At 29.8% G+C, this 26,722-nt stretch overlaps 1 protein-coding gene across 1 annotated transcript; it reads right to left on the bottom strand.

The window, feature by feature from the left end:
* Positions 1–5,023: 5,023 nt before the first annotated feature.
* On the bottom strand, positions 5,024–25,154 carry LOC139488778 (cadherin-like and PC-esterase domain-containing protein 1). The gene is made up of 21 exons (XM_071274682.1): positions 25,027–25,154; positions 24,230–24,598; positions 20,092–20,227; positions 17,006–17,082; positions 16,519–16,603; positions 15,594–15,717; positions 14,990–15,134; positions 14,543–14,673; positions 13,938–14,010; positions 13,086–13,223; positions 11,955–12,053; positions 10,880–11,100; positions 10,525–10,589; positions 10,004–10,187; positions 9,212–9,383; positions 8,141–8,273; positions 7,264–7,621; positions 6,816–6,917; positions 6,330–6,417; positions 5,876–6,022; positions 5,024–5,394 (listed from the first exon to the last, which is right to left on the bottom strand). Exons 2-21 carry the CDS (start codon positions 24,542–24,544, stop codon positions 5,281–5,283), a joined length of 2,907 nt encoding a protein of 968 aa, XP_071130783.1. The 5' UTR covers positions 24,545–24,598; positions 25,027–25,154; the 3' UTR covers positions 5,024–5,280.
* Between the last annotated feature and the right edge of the window lie 1,568 nt (positions 25,155–26,722).

The raw sequence follows: 26,722 nt of genomic DNA, 5'->3' as shown, positions 1-26,722 counted from the left end.
CGGTGTTTTAAACCACCGTGTGTAGCAAATTGAATTCCCTTTATTTTAGGTATCAGAGTTCTAAGATATAAAAGTATTTAAATCACTATGCCTATAAATAGTATCTGGAAGGAAAAACTGTTGCTGAACACTTTTAACGCTGTTTGTGCAATGTATTTTGTCTCTTATATCATGGGAGTTGACAATTCACCTTCCCCTTACTTTCCACGTCTGACTCAGATGTTAGATTTTACATTCACAATAGCATGTTAATTACTTATAATTTCAATTAGTGCCTGGACAGAATTAACAGGGGATGTCAACTTTCCATGGCGGTTTGATCTTCAATAAAAGAAATAGGGGTCAATTGTCCATAAAATTCAAAATTCAAAATAGACGGTATTATCATCGTCTGGCTTTACACAATATTTTCAATATAAAGGAATTCCATGCAACTGTCATAAAAGTGAAAGTTTAAACTAGCTATAAACCAGGTTAAATCCCATTTTTCTACAAAGGGAAATACCTGTACCAAGTCAGGATTGTGACAGGTTTTATTTCATTAGTTTGAGGTATTTGGTCTTTCCATTTCGTATGTGTTGCATTGTCTTTTGCTTTTTGTTGCAATTTAGTGTTTCTGTTGTTTCATTGTTTACCTCTAATATCTGATGTGTTTCCCTCAGTTTTAGTTTGTAACGATTGATGACTTCCGAACAGCGGTATACTGCTGTTGCCTTTATTTGTCAATTGATAAGGGACTTTCCGTTTTGAATTTTTCTTGGAGTTCGGTATTTGTGTTATTTAACTTTTTTCAAATATTGAGTGTTTCTGTAAGCTTCTATATGACGAAAAACTTGTTCTTCTGAAATAAAATTTTACAATTGTAGAAATTTACCTTATTTTCTCTGTATGTCCATGAAATTGTTCCACCTCTAAAATGAGATCCTTCTATAATATTAATTCCAATTAACATTACTGCCGTCAAAATTGTGTTTTTAAAATTCATTTTCGTTACAAAATAAAAACAAACTGTTGGAAGGTGTAAGTATTACTGGTCTAGTGACTAAAAAGATCGTAATTTATAGTTCGGGGATTTGACGTGTACTGACGTCATGTGTTTTATTTTTAAACGATTCCTTTATGAATTCTCAGAATATTTTTGTTCATAGCCTGCTTACATGGGCTCAGATAGTGTATTTAAAGAATATTAATCATAATTTAGTTCTTTCGGTCTTTCCGTGAAGGACCTTTTGATTTGAGATTAATTTTGACAGAAGCGTTCTTGAGACTAGATATGAGTCACTTTACTCTGAGACTACTATATAGTAGTCTCACCTTTACTTTAAATTGTAAGTAAAAAAAAAATAAGTCATAAAGTCTAACGGTCTTTTGATTTGGGCTATAGGTTTAACCAAATGTAATCGGTACTAGCATTGATATTGTTTTAGTAAATTAAAACGCGTAATTTGTTTTCAAAATATTTATTTCTACAAAGTTAGGACTACACATTGGATGGTCCTACACTTGTCGATACTTAATGTTTAACTTTTGATTACAATTAGTTTTTTTATAATTTATATGTTCTGTAAGTTATTGGACCAATGCATGCATATATACTGATATAAGTCACTGACAAAAAAGTGAATTGATAGAGCCATTTGTTAATTAAACTTTTCACTAACAGGTATTTGAGTTGTTGTATTAAATTATTTCTTTAAGAATCATGTACTACTATTTACCTTTCAGCGCACGTTTGTTCACATTCTTTAATCATGTTTTTTCCGGGCTCTTGCACTGTGAGGTGCCGAATTTGTAATGAGAGATCTCCCAGTAACGGTATCTGCATACAGGAAAAAATCGCCAAATTTCCCGTACTAATGCTTCACAGTAGTTGTCTGGTTGGTAATCATACAATCTCCTTATATTCATATTATTTTAAATATTTTAAGATTTTTTGGTTTGTGACCCGAATTGGTTTTGGCTAAATCGATTTATGACTATTCATGAAAATGTAGATATACTGTTCCCGTGACTATTGAACAGCGGTATACTACTGTTGCCTTTTTCTAATACTTTATCTGTTTCAGTCAAAAAAAAATTTAAAGTTTTTTCCAAAAAACTAAGGATTTTCTTATCACAGAAAGATTACCTTAGACGTATTTGGCACAACTTTTTGGATCTTCTATGCTCTTCAACTTTGTACTTATTTGGCTTTATAACCATGACTGATGAGTCTTATGTAGACGAAACGCGCACCTGGCGTACTTAATTATAATCCTGGTACCTTTGATAACTATTAACATCACAAATTCTTTCAGTCATAATCCCGAGACTTGTGTTATAGTAGTCACAGTCAAAAACAAACAAAACAACAGACAAAAATAGTTCAACTAAACAAATGATATCAATACAACATTTTCAGAAATCTACAGTAAAACTTAAAGAAGAATGTGCCTGAGGACAAGAATGCACCCACTCAAGCATTTAAAGTTAAAAAGGGGCAAAGCTCTAGAATGGTACATGATGACTCACTGTCTAATTCTGTCTGTGTGTTGTGGTTCTAAACATTGTGTATGAGTTTTATAAAATTTAGATGAGGAAAACTTAGGTTAAAGTGTGAAAACGAAAATGGGGCGGACAGAAGGAGGAATTGTCAAGGGTTACACCTAATGCACATTTTGCGGGAACATAAAAAAACAAAAGACTTGCTTTGACTATGAACAAGAAGAAGTCATACATACAGACAAAAACGAAAAGAATCATAACTATGTCTTTTTCAATAAAAACACAAATTCAAATTATTCACATATATGATTTATGCCAATATAATTCATAGATACATAAATTTATAAAAATATATACTTGAAAGACAATGGGTGTAGAACATGGCAACAAGAACCAAATATTTATACATTTTTATATTGCATACAAACACAAGTCATTCATAAAGAAGAATAATTTAACAGAAATACCAGTAGCCATTTTCTCTTTGATTGCTGACACATTTTTCTGTAATGCATAAATGTAAAAAAACATATATAAAAACATCAATTTTCATTTCTATGAATTTTTATGCTTTCTTGCAATTAAATATTAAGCTATCCTCAAAAGTTAATGAATGTACATTACCTTGATAAAATGTACTTGTATTGCCTTCTTTAGCATGTTCTATTTAAATCCTCCTAAAATGTCAACTATACTGAGAACTAAAAGATATTCTGTCCAGTAAAGAAAAATTTATGTAGGTCAAAGTTTTCACTGACCATGCTGACTGGTCTAATCATTATCTGTGTTTCTTTTTTTGCATTTAACACTTCCTTTTAATGCTTATATACACAGTTCATCAAAAGAAATCATAATTTCACTGCAAAATGTTAAATAACATACCCATGAAAAAAAGCTTTTGAAGAGAAAAAATTGACTAAAATGTTTTCTTGAGAATTCCCCTTCAGAGGTTGCAAAATGTTCATCATGATGGGACTCATGTCATTAATAAAGGCGTCATGAGTTGATTTGAAGGTGCAACTTGCAGTAGTCAAGGTAGTTAATATTGTAAGTTCACAAATTTTTGCATGCATTTATTATTTGATTTTTGAATAATAAACAAAAATATGAGATTAATCATCCAAATATTAGGAAATACTACATACAAATAGTGCTTTCAAAATTAAAAATGTGTGAAATGAGTTTAATTTTATGTGAATCCAATATTTTTGCAATATTAAAGATGTTGATAAGAATACTGGTGTTGCATTTGGTATAAATTTCAAATGGTCAAATAGATAAATAAAGTAATCAACTAACAGTTAATAGTACAATAGATTTTTAGCACCAATAGACATAGGTAAATGTTGTATACTTAAGATCATTATTACATAAAACTGTAAAAATCTTTAGTTTATAAAACAGTGCAAAAAAGTTATAATTTGCATTTCAAATAGTACATTTTGTGCATAATAAATGAATGACAAAGCACTTTTTAAACAATCAAGAATGTAAAACATATAGTAATCTGTAAAATGATAAACTTTTTAATCTAAAGAGCACTCATAGATGCCTTCCCCATAAACAAAACCAAGCTGCATTTTTGCGCATGTCCCAAGTCAAGAGCCTCTGGCCTTTGTTGTTCTTGTATGTTTTTTTTTTTAAATTTCAGTTCATTTTTACGTTTCACAGTTTACTGTGACCTCCATTTTCACTGAATAGTCTATATATTTTTGTTTAGAAGCCAGCTGTGTTGTAGTGTAGGTATACCAAATGGAAGTTTATTTTTAGATGCCATTACCCTTCTCATCAAACACCCAAATATGTTATGGAATGATAGTTGACTAGAATAACACAGATATAAACAAATCATAAAGTGATTCTTCATACAGATAAAACATCTTTTACCCTTTAAGCACTTAAAGACAGTAAACAGTTATGAAAAAAATGTACCTTTTTTATGTAGGAGAAGTTCCTAGAATAATAATTATATAATAAAAAAATTCCAGGAATGATTTTCATTTTAGAGAAGTACCTTGAATAATGATTTCATATGTAACAGTTTAAAATGATAATTATGTATGAGAAGTTCCTGGAATATTAATTATATAACAGAATTGCCAGGAATATCTATTTTTAACAGATATTCAAAGAAATATTATTTGGCAAGGCATTTCCTTTTAAATAAAGTTTAAAGAAACAAAACATACTTTCAAAAACTCTAAGCAATAAATGTTTAAATAAGTAAAAAATTGATTCTAACTTTCATTTATGAAAAACATCATTCATGTTTAAAAATCCATGTACAGGGGATAGACTTTGAAATGCACTAAGGTGTAAACAATCACATGATGAATTTGTATGTTTATTAATATTAATTTGATTTTATCTTTTATTTTGACCTTTAAAAATCACTCTATTGTTTTATTTCCAATCATTCCTGAAAGGAAATTTATAGGGCTTGAAGTTCGTGAATTTATTCTATGAAGAAAAAATATCACATAATTTAATAAAATACCATGTAATTTTAGTTCTTTTAAGGAACTTTTGTAATATACTATTTTGTTGGCTGTGGAACATTTATTATGCAGATCAAATATAAAGTCACAAGTTCACTCATCAATCATAATGTACTGAAGATTCTCTATACTTCAAGTCTTGCCATGAACTTTTGGGCTGACATACTTCTGAAGAATCGTTGACTAGAACCATGTGACTAAAAACTCTAGGTACTTCTGCGCACATTTAGGTTAAGTGCTAGTTCTCTTGAGATCATGTGATCAAGCTATTTTTCCTGATAAACTGAAACTGTCCTTTTCATCCAGGATGACGCTGACATATTGCATTTATCATTAACTCTGAATAAGCAGCATTGATGTCACCTTCAATGTGGTATTGTTTAAGTCCCTGTCTATTTGTTGTCGTAGTAACCTAAAAAAAAAAAATTTTTTATTGTGGAGGACTAGTTGCTGTCATTAAGGTAACCTGCCATTTAATGTCAATACAGAAGCATAGCCTAAATACAACATACTCTTGTTAGCTTAAGACAAATAGCATAAGATACATTTATTCATAAACAAGTACATAAAATAGTCAAGAAAAGTTCTTGTAGGCTATATTAAAAATACACACATAAGTCTAGAATTTCAACAATTGAAAATTAAAGAAAGGTATGCCAAAAATCATGTCAGTACTGACACATTGACTCTTGCGCTAATTATACCCTGATAAACTAGCAGTCAATAAAATATAAATCTTATTTTATGAAATGTTAAATGTGTCCAAAATTTCATGTAGACTTGTGAGACTAGATGTTCACTACTAATGTTTTCTGTACTGCTAAATTACAACCAATGATTTGATCTAAAGGACAAGATCAAGGTATTTATTTCTTAAACTATATACACTATACCTTATGAAAATGACAAGCACATTTCCCTTGTAAGAAATCTTTATATCTAGACATAGTCATATTAAATGTAGGTATAACATGGAATCCATGGTTACTAGCATATCTGCCTACTTCTTTTTCTTGTATCTCTAACTTCTCTTGGTGGTTCTAGATAAAAGGAAAAGTGACAAGATTAATATGTGACACAGGTATGAATAAAACACCCAGTTATCTTACAATTTTGCGGAACTTAGTCACAATAAAATTTCCAAATTATCTACAAAAGTCCTTTCTGCTGCAAACTTGTAACTAGGAGATGATGAGTTTCTTCTAATTGAAAATAAAATTTTAATAGTCTGCTTTAAAAAAACGTTTTAATGGGGTAAACCCTGAGTAGACTATAAACCTGACTGAACTTTAAAACATGCTGTAACATAAAACTACAGAGTTAACTTAACCACATTTATCTACTCACTTGTGATGCAAAATGTACACCTTCTACATGCTGATGAAATCCTGCACCATGACCTTTCATTATCAATTTGATTCCTGTCAATCCCTCCCTGAAACAATTATTTGATCAATGATAAAAAAAACTACAACTCGTTATCTACATTTATAATTTCAATTTTAGTTGATTGAAGGTATTTTTCATGCAACATGTTTGCCATTAATATATCATGTTTTTTAACATACTAGAATTCATTTTCCAGTGTGTTTTATTCAAATTATTGAAAAAGCAATGTGCAAACTATTTTTCAAATGTTCTTTTATCCTTAAATGTCCATTTCATTTTCCATACGTTCCTGCACATCCAAGGCTTTTACAGCCCTTGTTACTTAATTCAATGCCAAGTTCACTCATATGAACTAATCCTCATACTAATTTACTATTTTGAAATTCTTCCAAATATTCAATATGACTTAAAAGAACTAAGTAATCAATGCTGTCTATAACATACCTTTTTAATGCCTTCCATATGACATTTATGTGTTGTTTGCCCAACCAATGGACTCCTCCAACCACTAATACAGTGTTACTATTATTCTCTAAAGGTGATGTCCTGTTAAAATAATAAAGGATAAGTTAAACTATCTTCTTGAATTTTCATTTTCCCTCAAGGGAGGAAATATAATAACAGAGTTTCATCTGAATTTGCTTTTATCTTTTCAATACAGGGAGATAACTCTTTTTGATTTTGGTAAAATATGATTTAAATAGAGATCAAAGATGTTTTTTGTCACTAAACCTCCTTATCTTCACAATACAGGGAGATAACTCTATTTTTTTTTCTGTCAAGGTGATTAAAAGATATCAAAGGTAGTTTCTGTGAACAATTAAATATCAGTAAAGAATAAAAGTTTGAAGGTCAATTACGAAATATAAAATAATATATTCTTTTTACATACCATTTAATAAGTTGATAGACAGCTTTATCAAATCCTGGTCTATGGTTGTTAGGCAACCAGAATTGTGGATAATATGCAAAACTCATTAATGTCTGCTGATTGTTAACACTTGTGTAAAATTTTAGATCATGTGTTTTATCCCAGTCATACAAAGTTCCATTTATTTTTTCTAAAATATAGTGCATGATACCACGATTTGTAGAATCCCCAATAAACAAAAATTTCTTTCCAACAAAACATTTCTTCACTTCTGTAATGCTATGTTTCCTGTGCTGACATGATGATGGCTGCCATCTTGCTTGTTGCCAATAGCAACTTTCTCTATCTGCACATGAATAACATGGAACTTTCCAGTCAGCTGCAAATGTTAATTATAGTCAGAAAGTTTGACAATAAAATTCTGATTGTACCATTATTTCAATAAAGAATGTAATTTTTTCATACTTCAGAAATATTTGTAACTTTACAATAATTTTTACCTGCAGCCAATAACTTTCATCTAAATAGAGAAGATTTTTTTATTTTATCAACCTAACAAGTATTTTTGTAGATCTTCTACATCACTCAGTAGTCAAGTCAAAAGATAGGTTCATAAGTGTTTCTTGTTTCTAGTTTTTCATATAGATCAGACGGTTGGTTTTCCTCATTTTGAATGGTTTTACACTTGTCAATTTTGGGGCCCTTTATAACTTGCCGTTCTGTTTGAGCCAAGGTTTCACGTTGAAGATTGTACTTGGACCTGTTAATTGTTTACTTTTACAAATTCTGACTTGGATGGAGAGTTGTCTCTTTGGCACTCATACCACATCTTCTTGTATCTATTATATTTAAGGTGTTGGTTTCTGTCAACAGTTAACCATTAAAAAGTAACGCTTACCATCTAAAGAATCTTGATAATTGTAACAATATGGTTTCTTGTTTGACTCTAAAATAAACTGGTTCCATGTTGTATACTGAGCTGATGGTTGTAATCCACAGCTTTGATCAGGCAGAAACTTCAGTGTACAATCCTATAATTTAAATTAGAGCCATTAAAAATACATTGGATAACAAATTGTAAAGAGATTCTCCTTCAATTGGCAACTTAGAACAATGATATTTGGAATACCTGATAAATATTTCTAACTTTTATTACTAAAATTCTATGAAGAGATCTCTGAAAACCAAAACATTTTTTTTTGCAATGAAACAAGAATTTTTATGGCAAATATAATCTCTCAAATTAATACAATACTATATAAGCCTAATAGATGATATTAGTTTTGGGGACTGATATTTTCTTTTCAAACAAGGTCTAACAATCAGTCTACATTTTTTTATGTTCTCATGTTCTGTCTTTGCACCACTGACCCAGCAGGCAGGTTTGAGTGCTGGCAAACATGTTCAACCCAACCACATTCTGTATGTGCTTGTACCAAGTGGTTATTGTTTTTTATGCTGTCTTTCGTATTTGTTTTTCATTCATTGTTTGTATGTAAATCAGTTAATTTGTTTTCTCATTTCCATTGTTCTAACTTTTGTCTATGTCACAGCTTTTTATAGCTTACTATAAGGGACATGTAGCATGACAGTTTAGTTTTTTGGGCAATAAACTGTGTATGCACTGCCCTGTATACCTGTTTAAAACATGTGTTCAGTACAGAATTTAAAATGCCCTGTAATTTACATGTTTGAGAACACATGTTTTCAGTACAGTACTATGTATGTCCTACAGTGTATAATTTACCTGTTTAAGAACACATGTTTTCAGTACAGCACTGTATAATTTACCTGTTTAAGAACACATGTTTTCAGTACAGCACTGTATAATTTACCTGTTGAAGAACACATGTTTTCAGTACAGCACTGTATAATTTACCTGTTTAAGAACACATGTTTTCAGTACAGCACTGTATAATTTACCTGTTTAAGAACACATGTTTTCAGTACAGGACAGTGTATAATTTACCTGTTTCAGAACACATGTTTTCAGTACAGTACTAGAAATGCCAGTCTGTCCTCCATATTTCCTATAGACATTGAATGTGTAGGTATTTATTATAACTGGTTGTCTTTTACTAATATCCACTACTAGTATCTTAATCAAATTGTCTCCCAGTCCTATTGTGAAGTTGCTCCTTCTACAATAAAAAACAAGAAGAAAATGTTGGTTCGTGTGTAAAAGGAAAAAGAAACCCAATGTATAATCTGTGTTTATCACAAACAAATGATTTTATAAAGTAGTGTAAGCTATTCTTTCTTAATCTTTAAATACAACAAAAATAGTTGTAGAAAATAAGTACAGCAACATTTTGTGGAACTTTTTTTCTTTTGAAGAGCACCAAAAGGCATACATTTCTGTGTCACAGCTATCATCTATATTTTATGTTTCCATATAACATCCTAATAAGCAAAATTTTCGTAATTTTAAATTTCTACAATAAATCAGTGACCATCTGAATCTGGTGGAAATTTGGTTGCTAATATAATTTGATGTGTCAGATTTACTTTTTGTTTATTGTTTTGTTATGAAATAGGCTGTTGGATTTTTTGTTTGAATAATTTTGTCAAGTTTGGGCCTGGATGACTATGCAGTATGGATATTCCATATTGTTTTATAGTGACCTATAGTTGCTTATATCCACTTCATTTGAACTCTGTCGGATAATTGTCTCATTGGCAATCATACCACAAAATTTTGAGCACCAAAAATATTCTGAAAACTTTTCTAAACTTTACTTGGTTCTTCTATAATAATTACCTGACTAAACCACTAATGTTTTCAAATCTAGCTTCAGTTTTACTGTCTTTAGTTCTGACATCAAACTGTAACATTATGATGTCATAGTTCACTGTAATGTTATAATTCATCTTGTATGGGTCAAGTTGAAGGTCAATTGTAGGATATACCTCCAGATGGCTTAGTAATGTTGAACCTTCTTCATCTGTAAGTAAAAATATGATCATTCTATACATCACATATAGAACTTATTCTCTTGGAAATGTCTAATGTTATTTTTGCATATCACATGTGTTTAATAACATAACTATAACATAATTATATCATAAGAATGATTTGATTTATGTCTTGGATAGAATACTTTAGTAGATGGAAAAGTTTTCCATAGTTCTTTGTAAGCATTAAGCAATAGTGATGTTTAAATCTTGGTTTTATTTTACCTTGAAAGAATGACAATGACCTTTGTTTGTCTTCTCTTTTTATTTTGAGATCTAATTAATATGTAACTCACATATTTTCTTATTTATTGATATTTTACTTACCAGATAATATGTAGTCTTTCTGATCACTACTTTTTAGATGTCTGCGGAAATTTGAGTGTGGAACCCTGTAAATATATTTATTTTCAAACCTTTGATTAAAGCACTTTTTTTTAAATCTTCTATCAAAGAAATTATTCTTAAAGTCAGAGGACAGAAATTCTTTGAAAAAAGGGTCATTGGAAGGGAAACATGAATTTGATCTGTAACTCAACATTATACACTTACCAATCAAAATCAGATTGTAAAGACATAATGGAAAAAATCTGGGCAGAAGTTAGATATCAGATACAATACGGGATGGGTTGAAATTACAAAAAACTTATATTTGCCATATATTTTACTAAATATTACTTACAAGTTTGATCTGAGTAAATCTTCCTCAACATAATCCACTTCTGCAGATAAGTGACTCTCCACTTGATGAAGGAGAGAATGAACATCTGCTGTAGAATGGAATTCTGGGATATGATGATCCTTGATCTGTTGATTTAGTGTCTGTAGAGATCTATCATTCATCCAGATCTGCTGAAGTTTGGTTATATCTATCGTATAGTCATCTGACAATGAAGGATATATCTGAAATCAAAAATAATATTTCATTCAACTTGTTCCATTTTGTCCAGCAAATAGTTATCAAAGGTACCAGGATTATAATTTAGTACCACCAGATGCGTGTTTCGTCTACATAAGACTCATCAGTGACGCTCATATCAAAATATTTATAAAGCCAAACAAGTACAAAGTTGAAGAGCATTGAGGATCCAAAATTCCAAAAAGTTGTGCCAAATATGGCTAAGGTAATCTATGCCTGGGGTAAGAAAATCCTTAATTATTTTGAAAAATTTAAAGTTTTTTAAACAGGAAATTTATAAATGACCAGTTAGTGATATTCATGTCAACACTTAAGCGATTAAGTGTTGACTACTGGGCTGGTGATACCCTCGGGGACGAAACGTCCACCAGCAGTGGCATTGACCCAGTAGTGTAAATAGATTGAGGATAACAAAGAGATACTTTAAACTCACTTATTTTAGTGGATACTTTCTTTCAGGTTTTTGTCGTTTCTTGACCACTTCACAATGATTTCTCTGCTGCATTTTCAAATTTACCTGATGTAGTTAGATAAGAATAGACCCTGGTTTTACATTTTGGCAAATTATTCATATTCAGGTTATGTTTCTACTCGTCAAATTCACAAAAATAAGTTGGTTTTAATACAGAAACAAATTCATTAATCAACAAGCAGTCTGAGAGAATGGAATGGCAATACAAAGTCCCCTAAAGGTTAAAAATTCATTGTCCTTCGATCAAAATGCTAACTTGTCATGGTGTTTTTTAAAACTTTATAGCGAATACAAAGTCAGTATCTTCATCAATGTTTGCATATTCATCCCATAAATGGTAACCTTTTTTAATTCAAAGACTGTTACCTTGATAAAATTTCCTAATGATTTACTCTCTTTTGCACTATTAAGAAGATAAATCAGGTCAGATTCCAGTAAACAAACACCAAAACCATTTCTGCATTTCTGTAAAAGAAATATATATAAGTAATAAACAGATTTGTTATATTTTTCTTTTTTGATCAGAATGTTTTGTAAATCTTAAAGAAATCAAAAGTCATAGTAAAAGAGGTTTTGAAAATTCTATCAAACATTGAACCAACTAAATCTTATCATGTGTTAGAATGACATTATAGAAAATAAGATTTATTGGTGTAACACAAATTCAAGTGTTCTATCCAGTTCAAATTATCCTGTAGACCTGTATGCAGAATTTGGATCTATTTAAGGGGAGATAACTATGATTTGAAGAAAGGTATATTAATTTCTCAAATATGTTTTTCTATAATTTCAGGCATCTGTAAATCTCAGCCATTCCAGTTTTAAGGGCATACAATACAGTTTTGATCCCGTATTTACAGTTTGATGAAAATTTCTATATAGGCTATTTTTTGCCTGATTAAATCAAATATGTAATAAAAAATATACCTTCATGTGCTACTTTTTGAGTTAAATGAGATTGAAATTTTGTATATTTGCTCAAAATTCAGATTTGTGGCCGTATTTTCTCTTTCGAAAGAAAGCCCTAACTTTTTTGTTTTAAAAGATAAACACAAATTCTTTTTTTGATAAATAATTTGTAATTTCTGTATTTTATAAGTATCCTAAAAATTTATGCAATTTTTATTCAAAAATAACTCACATTTATCAAATGGTAATGAATTGAGAAAAAAACGTAATTTTGTGCTGTATATTTATCAAAATTTAAAAAAATGCACTATTTACAGTTTTATAAAATTTGGTCCGCATAATCTCCCTGCAAAATGAAACAAAATGTTGTTTTAAAAAATAGGGGTCCATGCACTCGTTTTAAAATTAAATCAGTTTGAACGATAAAAATCAGTCGAAAATAACATTTTACGTTAGTAACATCATTACCTCCCCTGTAACTGTAATTCATCGTTTGCCCTTAAGGTATTACTAAGGTGTTAGATCTCAACTGCCAAATTTGCTGACTATATCATTCAATTTTTGATTCAAGAAAAATCAATAACATACCTTTTGATCCAGTATTATACCACTGCTACTTTCACTGAGAGCTACAGAAACATCCATTGAAACTGTTTCCTTGGTAATCATAAGAGAAACAGTATCTTTTACTATGTCAAAACTTTCACTCTGTGTTAATGGTTTCATCTGCAAAGAAATTAAAATATAGATATATTTATATAAGAAAATATATCTTTTTTATTTACTATATATAGTTTTCTAATTGGCAAACATACAATATCTCCTAATTCTATACTATTTATGGTTAATTTCTTATATTGTTTGCCATATATTTTAAGTGTTGTGGTTGTTGAACTATATTTTCTTGTAGATTTGGTCTTAAAAGTGTTAACATTGATCATTTTTTTGCTGCAATAAAAAATGTTAAAAATATTGTGTACGCATTTATAAATGACCATAATAAGCAGTGTTTACTGTTATCAAACAATTCCTTTTTACTCCATTAGACTTCTTTTATTTAAGCATGCAAAACAAACAATTGATTAACTTGCTTGCTATATTTGTTAGGATGTTTGTAAACAACAAGTAGGTAGTCGATTTCAGGCTGTTTACTCTTTACTGGAATATGATTGGACAATAAACATTAAATCAATTCATGTCAATTAATATTGTCCAATCAAATCCAAGTACATATAAAAACAAACAGAAACTCCGCCTACCTATTGTTTGCAAACAACCAAGCAAACATAGCAAGCAAGTTGATCAATGTTTTGTTTTGCATGCTTTTATAGAAGAACTGTAAGAAGTTATTAAAATTTCAACAAAGACATTATTTTCTATCTGACTTATAAGAATTCATAGACTTATATAGTTCTGTGCTTTTCAAAAACTTTCACAAACCTTTAAGATGATTGGTTGGAAATTTGATGTGAAGACCACATGGTACTGTAACAACTGTGTATACTGGTTATATCTACAATTAAGAAGTCAAAGAAATTGCTAATTTACAAATTTCAAAAGAGAAGATATATATATATTATACCATATTTTATATCGTTATGCAAAAAAACTAAGGTGTTAAATTGGCAAATTTGAAAGATTATGACAAATCTGAAAAATTAATTTAAAGCGATGTTGAAAAATCAAAGTAATGAATTACTGTGTCGATCAGCAAGTGTATTTCTTTAAGCCATCCTTTTTATTGTTTGACACAATTACATTTAAAAAATAATGCATATATATGGTGCTTTCTGTAGAGTTATGTTAAGTAAGATTTCAAAAATTTAAAACCTTTAGATCTAGTTGATCTTTAGTACATGAAATATGTTTTATCATTTTCAAAACAAAAAAAAGTAATTTGTAATTAAATAGTTTAAAATTTTATCATGCATCACTTTTTGCATTCCCCTTATGTTGAATAAAGTTTTGCTTTTATAAAAATAATGAACAAACCTTAACAACCAACCCACAACTTAAATTGACAAAATTTTCACTCAACAACTTACATGTAATTGTGCTGTAGATTCTGTTTCAATGCTAAATTCTCTGATGTTAATAAACTTAAAACAACAGACCGCTTCAGGTTTGTCCACCAAATGGCCTCTAATGTTTCACCAAAACTATCTGATATGTATGTCTAAAAAATATCATGTCAAATATCAATAATTCAGAAATCTTGATGAAAGCTAATACAGTATGCCCCAAAATATTTTTTGACTAATATTCCAACATTTTTATAAAGTGTCTAAACAAAGTTTGGCAAATTATCTCCCCTGCCTCTGTCAATTTTTTTGTTATCTCCCTTAATTTGTCATACAATGCAAATTTGAAAAATGTATTAATATGTTAACATTTGATTAGGACCAAGTATGAAGAACTGATGATAATAGAAATTCAACATTTTATGAAGAAAATTTGAAACATGTATAGAAGTTCCATAAAACATAACATACCTTCATTTCTTCCAGTTCTTTTCCAGAGTAGATGTATAGCCTTACAGGAAACATGGCTGCCACATATACATTTAGTTTCATATGGATGATAGTACCATTATTCCTCAATAAACTGCTGTCACTGTGCCATAGTCTACCTTTGTATCTGATAAAACAATAAATGCAATACTGTTAAGATGTGTCAAACAATGTAGATGTCTACCCTCTGCTAATCCAAAAGCAAAAGCAATGTAAGAAAAAATGATGTCATTAACTCATTTTTATAAAGAAGAAAATCTGTATTAAGCAACCCATATGTTGACTTCTGGAAGTTGTTTGTTTTTAAGTTATTGGGTTGCTGTCTGGTAAACCCAACATCTACTTTTCTAAGTTAATTTTCAAAACATGATAATCCAGTTAGGAAAGTTAAAATCCACTTAAATTGCCATTTCAGAATCTGAAGGACTTTTGGTATTTCATTGTTCATAAAAATATGATAACATCATTGGTTTAATTTCATTTTTTTAAAGTTGAAAATTTGGAGACCAATCGCAACATTTTGATGTATGCTTTTGAAACTATTACCCAGATTGTATTACTTTCAGAAATGGTGATTTAAACCCACCTAATATCTCTTGCATCTGTTCCATGGTTGGTCTGAATTCCTTTCTTTTCATCATACAATATATAACTAGACTTTTTCTTTTTTAATGTTGGTAGTTTGTCATAGCATGTTGCATTATGTCTCTCTGCAATACAATTATCTTTAATTATTACATTAGTTGCAATGAATTACATTGATTTTCCAGTTAAATAAATACCGATAATTTCACTCTCTGACGTCATACAACAATAGGCGTTGTCAAGACGTCCATAACAGCGGATCAAATCAAATTGTGAATACGTAGAAAAAAGATATAGTTCCTTACATGTTTTACATTAATTTCTTTAAAAAAAGCCATTTGCCAATGTAATAAAAAGAATAACTAATTAAAGAATTCAAATATCGAAAAAATTTCAACTTGTGACCGAACAACACTAATAATTAACTCATGCGCTATGCGCATTCATGAATTAATGTGTTGTTTGGTCACTCGTTGAATATTTTTCTCTATTTTATTCTATAATTAGAACGAACCTTGTCAAAAATTTTGCTCTTTTGTGCGTCTTATTAATATTTTTTACACAATACCAAATCTTATAATTTCATGCAAAAAATATGTTTAAAGATTTTTTGCTGAAATACTCATTTCATTTAGAGACAATTAAACAGGTTAACTTTCAAGCATCATGGGACTTCAGTATAATTGAATTTAGTTGACATTATATTAACTTGTTAACTCTATAACTTTGAGCTTAAATGATGAGTTTAGCTTCAAGGCATATAATAGTATAGTTACAATTTCTTTTTAGCATCCTAATTTTGAGTGTTTTTCAGCATCCTAATTTTGAGTGTTTTTTTACATTCTTATTTTGAGTGTTTTTGGCATCCTAATTTTGAGAACTAATATTTTATCCTTTTTTTAATTTTCTACATAAATTATAAATACCTGTAATTTTACTATAGACTGTATGTAGGTAACAGATATATTCTGGGTGCTCCATAACTTGATGTAGGACTGGTATGTGGTTGTACTGAAAGATCATAGTACTGTATAGCGGGTTATTTTTGCTGGGGTGTAAATTTTTGCTTATTTTTGCGGATAGAACAAAATTGCCAAAATAGTTTCCACCAACTTTATAGTGCTCATACAATGGTATTGATAAAAGCTTTGAAACCTGATATTTACCATTCTTATATTTGACTGTATATCTTTGAAAGTAGAATTGTCTTCATGACAATTTTCTATGATTACAACTTACTAAAAAATTCTTTTGAAAATGAGTAGGCAAACATTTTTCAATTACATGGTTATTTTTTTTTTGTAAGACTCTTTTCAAGAGGTGTGGTATATGGGTTAAGTCAGTCTATCATACAAGTTAAGTATCTGAATGCTGGTAAAAAAACTTAACACTAAGAGGGCAACTTTTCCTTACCTTGGTAAAGGCATCATTTCTATTTTCTATATCAGTTTTACTTGCAGTCCATACAACAGACCAGTTTCCTTTTGTATCTAGAAAACAAAGATTGAATACACTATTTAACATTTCATGTACAAGATCATCTTATCATGTTTCAATTTTCAGTGAACCATGAAATAGGGGTCAATCTATTAATTTAGCAAATAATTATATATTTAACATCATAATGAACATATGTACTATGTTTGAAGTTTATATTACCTCAACTTCATAGTCAACTACTGTTTGTGTGTGTTTTATGTTTGCTGGATTCATGATAGGCTTTCAAGAGTATTTCACAGACTATTAGGAAACTGTTGTAGGGTAATAAAACAGACTTTGTTCTTGGTCTTGATCATTGGCAGTCATACCATTTCATTATTATATCAGTCATTCCCAAAAAATGGGTACAATTCGAATGTAGACACTGTTAAAAAATAAATTTCAACTGAGCAGAGAGAGAGTGTTGTTTTCTTCTGTATCTATATCTAGTCTGTCATTTTTTTAATTTTTACTTACACCATTTTAGTTGTTTTCTAGTTTTAGCATTTTTTGTAAGACAAGGTAAGTATGAACGTATCGGAGGTTAGTGTTGTATAAAGTCACCTTAAAAATTGCATTAGAGAAAAACACAAGATTTAAATCCAGGCTCATATGAAATGGATTACATTTACCACCATAGCAAACTGATTTATACGTATTATTCTGTATATATTGAAAGCAAATACCAATTTTAAGGTCTGAATTAATATAGTGTTTAAAAAATAATTCAAATAAGTAGTTTTTACAACTTATTTAGTAATAAATTTAAACTAATGAAATGTTATGCTGTATAATATTTTAGTTTCATAATACAGCTTTCCAGGAAAAACCCTATTATTTATGTTTTGAATCACTTGTATGTATTTTTTATGCTTGTATTAGTCCACACCCCCATCTTTGTTACGGAGGTTGATATCAAACCAGTATCTGAATGCTGATCCATAGTAACACTTAACTCTTAAATGCTAGCTTTTCTAAACAATTTATTGACATTACAAACTAAAAAACTGTTTTCTATCAAGTTATATGTTTCTTTTAGTCAAATGGACTTGTTCTTGTCAAAATCTCCGTAATGATTCACGAACTTTCACTCAAAAATATGTTTTATCTAAACCGAATACTGTTCAACTTAATTTTATTAGCTCTATACAGATAATGTCATATTCCTTCACACCATAATGTATGTATTATACTCAACTATGAAGTTTTGGAGTCAAAATAGTTTCATTTCGAAAATTTCTGTCCTCCGTAACGACATTTAAAACCTCCATAACGGACAATTCCAGTTCTTACCAACAGCAAACATATAAATGAATGTAAATATTGGAATTAAATGACAAACAAGACAACAGAATTACACATTTTTCTTAGTTAATCGTTATCTAAAAAGAGTAAAGTCCTGTTAGAGAAAAAAACAACTTTTTTTCCTTAAATTTCTATCCTCCGTAACGTAAATCAATGATGTCGTCTATGATTGACATCACCTTTTGATTTTTATTAGTGATAAAATAATGAACTGATTTGGTATCTATAACAATGTACAAGAATTTCAATTGGTATGATCGTGTTTACATGCATCTTTAGATTTTTTTTATTTGCATAACCTCCGTTACATTGATGAGTCCTAAATAATCTTGAAAATGTTTGCCATAAACCGCTGTTAAAGTTATGATTGTCGTCGTAATTACACAAGTTGTGTTGTAGACTATTTCAAATCTAAGAAAATGGCTGATATAACGTTTATTAAACGTTATAATGTTGCTCACATAATAGGGAAAAAACAAGTTAACATACCTTTCTCAAAACAACATTTTTTTTCTCAAAATCTGTATTTTGTTTGTCTGTTTCCTTTATAATAAATGATGTCTGCTACAAAAATGACTTTCGGCAGTGTCGGCAGCCGCTGATACTGATAAAAAAGTCTCACAACTTAACTGTAAATAACTGCGTCACGGAGGTTATTTAAACGGAGGTTAGTTTTATTTACATTATACATGGAAATATGTAACAATATTGTTGAGTTGCTTTCTCAAAACTGATTATTGAGAAGCTTTATGGGTGCTTTCAATGAAATAATCATCATTTTGATTTGTTCTTGGTAAGTGCGTTCCAAAATACGCGTTACGTAGGTTGGATTCTTATATGCGACAATTGAAAAAAAGAGAAAGAGAAGATTTTTTTTAATTTTTCGTTTCATTGCAATAAAAGTTAAAGGCAGGATTTTAAAATTTGATGTATCAACTTTGCTTAAAGTCACTTTGGGCATGATTTCCAATCATATAAATATGTTTTGACTGTACCTAAAGATACGTTACGGTAGGTTATGCGTTTATCGGCGACATTGGTTTAATGGGTAAATCAAAGTGTATATTATAACTTTTGATTCTAAAATATTTTTGTGGATAAAGATCAATATATAGTGTCAAATAAAAAAGCAAATATAATCATGATTTAGATGAAATAAAGTATTTTAATTCACACCGATATTTAGAGTTTTTCTTGGCGACATTCGGAATTCGTGTGATTTCCGTATATTGAAAAGAAAATCACACAAATATATTTACGATATACATCACAAAAGAATATAATTTTATTTTAGTATACATATTAATCACTTAGAACACGAAAAAGATTATCTGTGACATATGTTAAGCTTGCATTTTGTGGTTATTTGCCGGCGACACTGAAATTTTGTAATTGTACCCATTTTTTGGGAATGACTGATATAATACATATTTTTTTAATTAGGTTTTTAAAACTGCTTTATCATGAAAACAAGGAAATGACTTGCTATTCATGTTTTACCTTATCTTTCTCTGTACTTTTTGGAGAATCACAAGACATTAAGTGGATAGCCCTGTTTCCAACATTCTTTTTCACATTATTTATGAAAATGATTCAAACTAAAACTGTTACCTGATGATTGAGTCATTCCAGCAATTTGAATGATGAAAAGTTATATTTAATTAAATTAATTATCATTGGATATTAGAAATAAACATAACCTTTATATAACATACCGGTAGTTTCATCTTTTGTAAACAATGTATAATAATGTTTAGAGAACACATCCTTTATAACTTGTGTTTGGTTTTTAGTCAGACCTAATGTCAGCACAGTTCTGTATGCTGATATACTCTGCAGTCTGCTTTCAATCTGGAAAAGAGATATTCATAATTTGATACTTAGTATAAATACATGGAGCTTGAAATCTACAATTAAAAACAATTGAACTTCTATTATTATGGTAAAGATCATTGCATAAATCGAATCATCATTATCAACAAGAGTTAACACACTAAAGAGCATGTGTAATTGATTCTGAATTGGAGGTCAAGGGCCAAACCTCAAAGAGCATTGACATTAGTTGATGATATATCCAACTATAGATACCGGTATTATGTTTAAATTAATTTAGAAACTAAACAAGAGGCTGTCAGATTGACAGCAAACCAGATTTTCATACAGAGGTCAAACCCTGAACAGCTGAGCAAGTATGGACACAATATTAAAGCTTACAACAACTCTGAATTAGGATTGTGATTGAATATTTGACACAGCATATAAGTTTGAGACACAAAATGATTGTGGTAAAAGAACTGAAAAATTTGAAATTGGACATTTACCGCTTTTGATCCATTATCCAAAATCTATGTACATCAGATTATCAAAGAACCCCCAAGGATTAATATTTTTATGTAATCAAACAAAAGTTGATTTACTTATTAATTACATTGTTTCCATGTTCAAAGGGGAAATAACTCAATATAAAAATAAATAAACATAAAAATAACTGAAAGGTCTACAACTCAACACAAGAAAAGCTAAATTCTTGAAAATTGAACTTGACCATCATTTAATCACAGGACACAGCATATATAAATTTTGAAAAGATTTTGTCAAAGCGTTTTCATGTTAATGAACTGATATAAAAAAAAAAAGAAGATGTGGTATGATTGCCAAAGAGACATCTCTCCACAAGAGACGAAACTGTTTGGCAGCCACCACTTGCCCACCAAGGAGTCTGCACCTGAACATCTGACAAAAAATCCTAAACCAGACCTAACGCATCCTTAAGGTTAAATGTAGACTAATTGTATGTTGTGAGATTAATGCTGGACCCACATTATTATTTAAAGTCAAGACCTTATCTTTTCCCTCAACTCCATTAACAAATACATTGCTATAAAAGAAGATGTCATTATTTTTAACTGCTTTACACTAAAAAAGACAGGTTTACATGACTTTTAGTCTCATTAAAAGGAGATGTGGGGTATAGGTCGAAAAGACTGCAACATAAAAACATGCTCCAAGGGGTTAAAATAAAAGCGTATCAGATTTCACACCACAGTTAACAGAGAAACGACAATTGACTTTTTACAGCTGTTAAAAAAAGTCCCTAAATTTTATTATTTATATGTAAGTGAAAATGTTTTGTTTATGAGTTGTAATAGAGATAAATGGTCTATTATAGTCCCCCCTCAAGGTCGAAACATAAAAACAAGAAGCAGGGTCACTTAGATTAATTGATTATCTCCCCCTGTAGACAAACATAGTGACATGTATAAATTATCTGGAAGCAGGTAGTAATTAAATCTAACATATGTATTCATCAACTGTAATAAATAACACAAGAAAACAAGCACCTGTTGATATACCTACATCTGTTTATATGGTACTGATATTGATTTATGTAGTACTGCTACATTTTATGAACAATTTACCAGTATTTTAAAATGTATGCTATCTTAGATAAGCACTTCGTAGATGTAGAATAACCCATATATATTTGTTGACAGTATTAATTATGTGGAGGTGGCAATCAATTAGCTTTAAAAAAAATATTGAATGTTTTAGATAAACTGAGTTCCAGGGTCAGGTTCAAATTGTTTACACTGCTCTATCAGATCTTATCAAACTCAATTTTCTTGTGTATGAGAGGTTTTTAATAAATCCTTGTTTTTATATGTGTAAAAGTAGTCTTTGCAATTCCTTTTAAGGAAAAACAAAACAACACAAAAAACTACTAAAATCAGAGATAAATAACGAGTCTCTGACTAGACATTCACACAAATTTTTCAAGCTATAAGGTTTTTTTTATAAAATTTAAATAATCTAAAAGAAAGAGTATACAGTTTAAATGGCATTTTGATGGGGACAAATTGTGCACCTCTTTTATCACAGAATTATTTCCAAGCTTATATAATATATATATAACAGTTTATGGCTAAACTTCATAGAGATCTGAAGAGATAATGTCACCATTACTTAACCTGAACTAACTTCTAGCAATGTGAAATATGCCTTTGTCAGACCTTAGATATCAGAATTGTTAATTCTTTAGTTTGTCCAAGGATTTAATTAAAAAGGGAGATAACCCATTTACATGCTAATGTCCCTGTCTTATAGTTTTTATTCACATTGGTCGTTTTCTTTATATCTTTGAAGTCATCATTTTGCATGAATTTGCATAAATTTCATATTTCAGACTGAATCCACCTTCACCTTTCACTAGTTATTTGAGATCTGTATTGAGCTAATAGTTTAAAAACAAGTAGCAGCAATTTTTAATTAATGTCTTGAATAAATGGCTCTACCATACTTATACATTAATAAAGAGGATTTTTTTTATGATCCAATAATTTACAGATAGTTTTCATCACAAGACCTTGCCTATAAACAACTGTAATATCTTCTGTATACAGTTTATATAACACAAAGCAACATTATGATAATAATCTATACAAATCAGATAAGTTTATCACACATCATCAATCCACTTTTCTATGTTATCAGAAATCATCAGCTAAATAAACCAATTATATACCAATTATACTGTTTAGAACATGTGTATTCTGAAGTATAATTTATCACATTGTGGCAGGATTCCAGGGGCGGGTCCATGATTTTTTTTTAAATGGGGAGGGGAAAAGGGGAAGGGGGTCATTCCTGAAAATTGAATGAATAAACATGTATAAAATATATAAATTTTTTGGATAAATATGATATTTTTATTTTTCTGGCAATCATAAGGGGATATATGCTCTACTCCCTCCCTTGATCTAAAATTGAGAAACAAACAAAACTCCTCCAACTTGGTTTTTGTTCTGCAGTCTGATGTTCAATACAGTTGTAATGTTCCGAATGGCAAAATGACTTGACGTAATTTGATGTAAAGCAATCAAAAGAGATTTTTTAGATAAATTCCCTTGATAATTTAATTCATCAAACATACATTAAAAATAATTCTGTATTGTATATAAACAAGATAGACCAATCTTTATTTTGGCACAAACATATGTATTACCTTTTCTCAACATCAAAAGCAAAGCATTATAAACATTTTGTATGTGTCAATGCAATCTGTAGAAAAAAAGATTTTTTCCAGGCGCTTATCTGTTCAATTTCAAAAGCATAGTCTTGTATTTACTAAACAAATGATACCAATTTACCAAATTATCAGTGAAAAGGTGGATTGTTGAAAGATGGCTCCCTCATCATACAAAAATACTAAAGTTGAATAGGATTTATCTTTGGGAAATCTTGTTTTCTTTATTTTTGCATCCAATAAAAAAAAATATGCTGAATTGAACTATTTATTCCTTTATAAAATATAATTTAAAAATATAGTTAATGCCTGTCATTTGCCAATGAGAAAACTATAGACCATAGGATGTGAATGAATTAGTAACTATATGTAACTGTACGGACTTTAACAATGAGCAAAACCTATACTATGAAGTATAAACAATAAAACGACCTGGCAAGACAAAATGTCAAAGAATTTGAGCTGTTATATAGCTACAATACTTTAAAAGGGGTAAAAAGGGGGGAGGGGGGCAGAGGGGTCCTGATCCTGAAATCCCTGGCTGAAAAAAATGAAATCCCAAGTTCCCGAATATAAAGAAATTTTATCCTGACATCCCGAAATTCAAAAATAGAAATCCCCGGATCCTGAAATGATCAATCCCGAAATCCAGAGCTCAAAAACACCTGATCCCGACGTCCCCAAAAAAGGTCCTGTCCACCCTCTTTAATGTACAGTGAGCTACAAATACTTTCACGGTTATCAAACACATGAGTACATACTTATCTTATATTGCATAGAATTTTGGCAATCGGAGTACTGTGAGCAGACAAATGAGTACCAGTACTTACCTGTCTTAACTTGGCCAGTATAGTAGAGCTCTGAGTACTCTGATGATGATTAACAGATAACTTCCTCAAGGAATTTTGCCTGCCATCTCTTTCGTATATTCTATCATCAATGCCAGAAGTCTCTTGTGAATTAACTTCTTTCATCAACATACGGTTCATTCTGACATGCTGCTGGACCTGATCTGAAGCCTGGTTCATTTCTACCCATGGTAGTAATAGTCCTATATGGTAGGTTACCAGTGAAGATAAACAGGCTACCACTATCATCCATAGAAATGTCTGACGTAGAGTACTTTTTGACAGACAAGCAGACATTGTTCAACATTACTTTCTATTCCTGCATACATGTAATCATTCCAAGGACAATATCTACAAGATAATTTTTATATAATTTATGTAATGTACTTTTATATCCAATTTTATAGAATTATATATACATGATATATGATAATTTTAGGAGATGATAAAAACAGATCATTTAAGTTGATATATAACAATTTTATACTTAGTCTAATTATAATGACAATTTGTATAATGAAAAGGATAATGTTATGGCTGAGCATAAAAAAAGTCCTTTAATAGGACAATTAAGTAATGTAAGCATACTTTCTCCTAATAATGCATCCTATGCACATACATAAAGTAGTTGATTTTAAAAAAAAATGCCCAATTAATTATAAGCAATTTCACTCATGATCATAAAAATTACCTTCTTTAAACCTATGGTATCAAAATAATTAATTATAAAATTAATTTTGATAAAGTAATAATATATATTCCTCTTAAAGATGTCTTACCAAAATTGAATATTAAAATCCTCCTGCAAGATTCTTCACAATATTTTCTAACAATTTCATTAAATGATACAACAGCTGAATATAAAAAAGCACAAAAAATAAACATCATTTGACAGCTCTATTACATAACATGCATTTAGTTAGCACAATCACGTCCTCACAGCTTTCACCATCAATTAAGATAAAAAGTATATCATTTTCTCAAAAATATCTGTTTAATATCAACCACAAAACCTTGACAATCCATCTGTTTGTTAACTAATCCTATCTGCAACTGCAGAATTTTTATCAAGACTTTCACTTAGACAGACCATGCTCTATCATTACTAGAGATAAAAGGTTTCATGGTCAATGATTATCAAATAAACCATGAAAATAACAATTATTACTTAGCTATTTAGTGACAAAAGGTGAAATAAACAAGGACGTATGTGACATAATGTCTAGTGATGTCCCCTACTGTTAAGATATAATTATTGTTAAATGGTGGGAAAATAATTCTTTAATTTTTCAATAAAGGGTATATATAACATACAATTGATATATAAATAACAGGGAATACCTAGATAAATAACAAAGCTAGATGGTATTTACTTTCATGCCATGGTAAGATGAATTACCTGGGTACTCGTCCCATTGTAACTTGGTTTATTGGGGTACTTGTCTCGTAAAAAATTTACATTGTAACTTTGAAAAAAGGGTTTTTTTACTCTGTAATTACTACCAGTAATGATAAATATCTTTTTGGTAGGTCCAATATATTTTGACATTTTATTCCAAAAAAAAATTTGCCCAGCCCATTTCAGAAACCTCTTATCTTTAAAATAATATCAAATATGTTAAAACATTTATTCATACTGTTAAACCTGAGTTACAAAATGGTTAATCAATTAGGGGGGGGGGGAATCTTAATGGACAAATCTAAATTTCTAAAGGCAATTATAAATCAGAAAAAAAACTGCATAATACCTATATGATATTAAATAAAACAAGAATGGGCTGGCTGAACAAAAAATAATTTGAAGCAGAAAACTCAACTCCTACATTAAACTGCATTGGGAAGATTCAATTTTTGAATAATCAAACAGCTCAAGGATTTTCATACAAAAAAGTCCTAATTAACACAAACATAAATCCATTCTTAGATACACATAATTCAAATATGACTCTTATAGCTTCAGCTAACCAAAAGAAAAGCTTTATTTTTATTTCCCTATTTTTATAACTGCTACAGATCTTTATAAATTTGAAGTTATGAAAAATTTACCTACTTTTAATAAAACCTAACATAAATCTTTTTTTTTAATAAAACTGATCATACCGGGTTAATTTTTAATAAATTTCAACATAAAACTTTATGAACTCCAACATAAATCTTTTTGTAATTAATCCCAAGATAAATATAGTCATTGAAATTCTTCTTAAAAGATCAAATGCAGTAAGAAAAACATACCTGAAACGAAAATGATAAAAGTCCACACTTGTGAAAAAAACAAGAGATTGTTTGTTTAATCCAGGGTCACTGATCTCTGTGTAATGAATGGATTAAAGAAGTCAAAGGTTAACCATGTAAACAAAACCAGCAACATACTGTTTTATGTTAAGGATGGGAGGGGATAATAATCCCTGACCCTAGAGCCATTGTAACTTGACAATGATAAACTGTTAACACTGGGATCAACCTACCATACATCAC

Source organism: Mytilus edulis, chromosome 1, assembly GCF_963676685.1.
Source record: "Mytilus edulis chromosome 1, xbMytEdul2.2, whole genome shotgun sequence".
NCBI classification, from domain to species: domain Eukaryota; kingdom Metazoa; phylum Mollusca; class Bivalvia; order Mytilida; family Mytilidae; genus Mytilus; species Mytilus edulis.
This window is presented reverse-complemented; position numbering and strand designations above follow the sequence as displayed.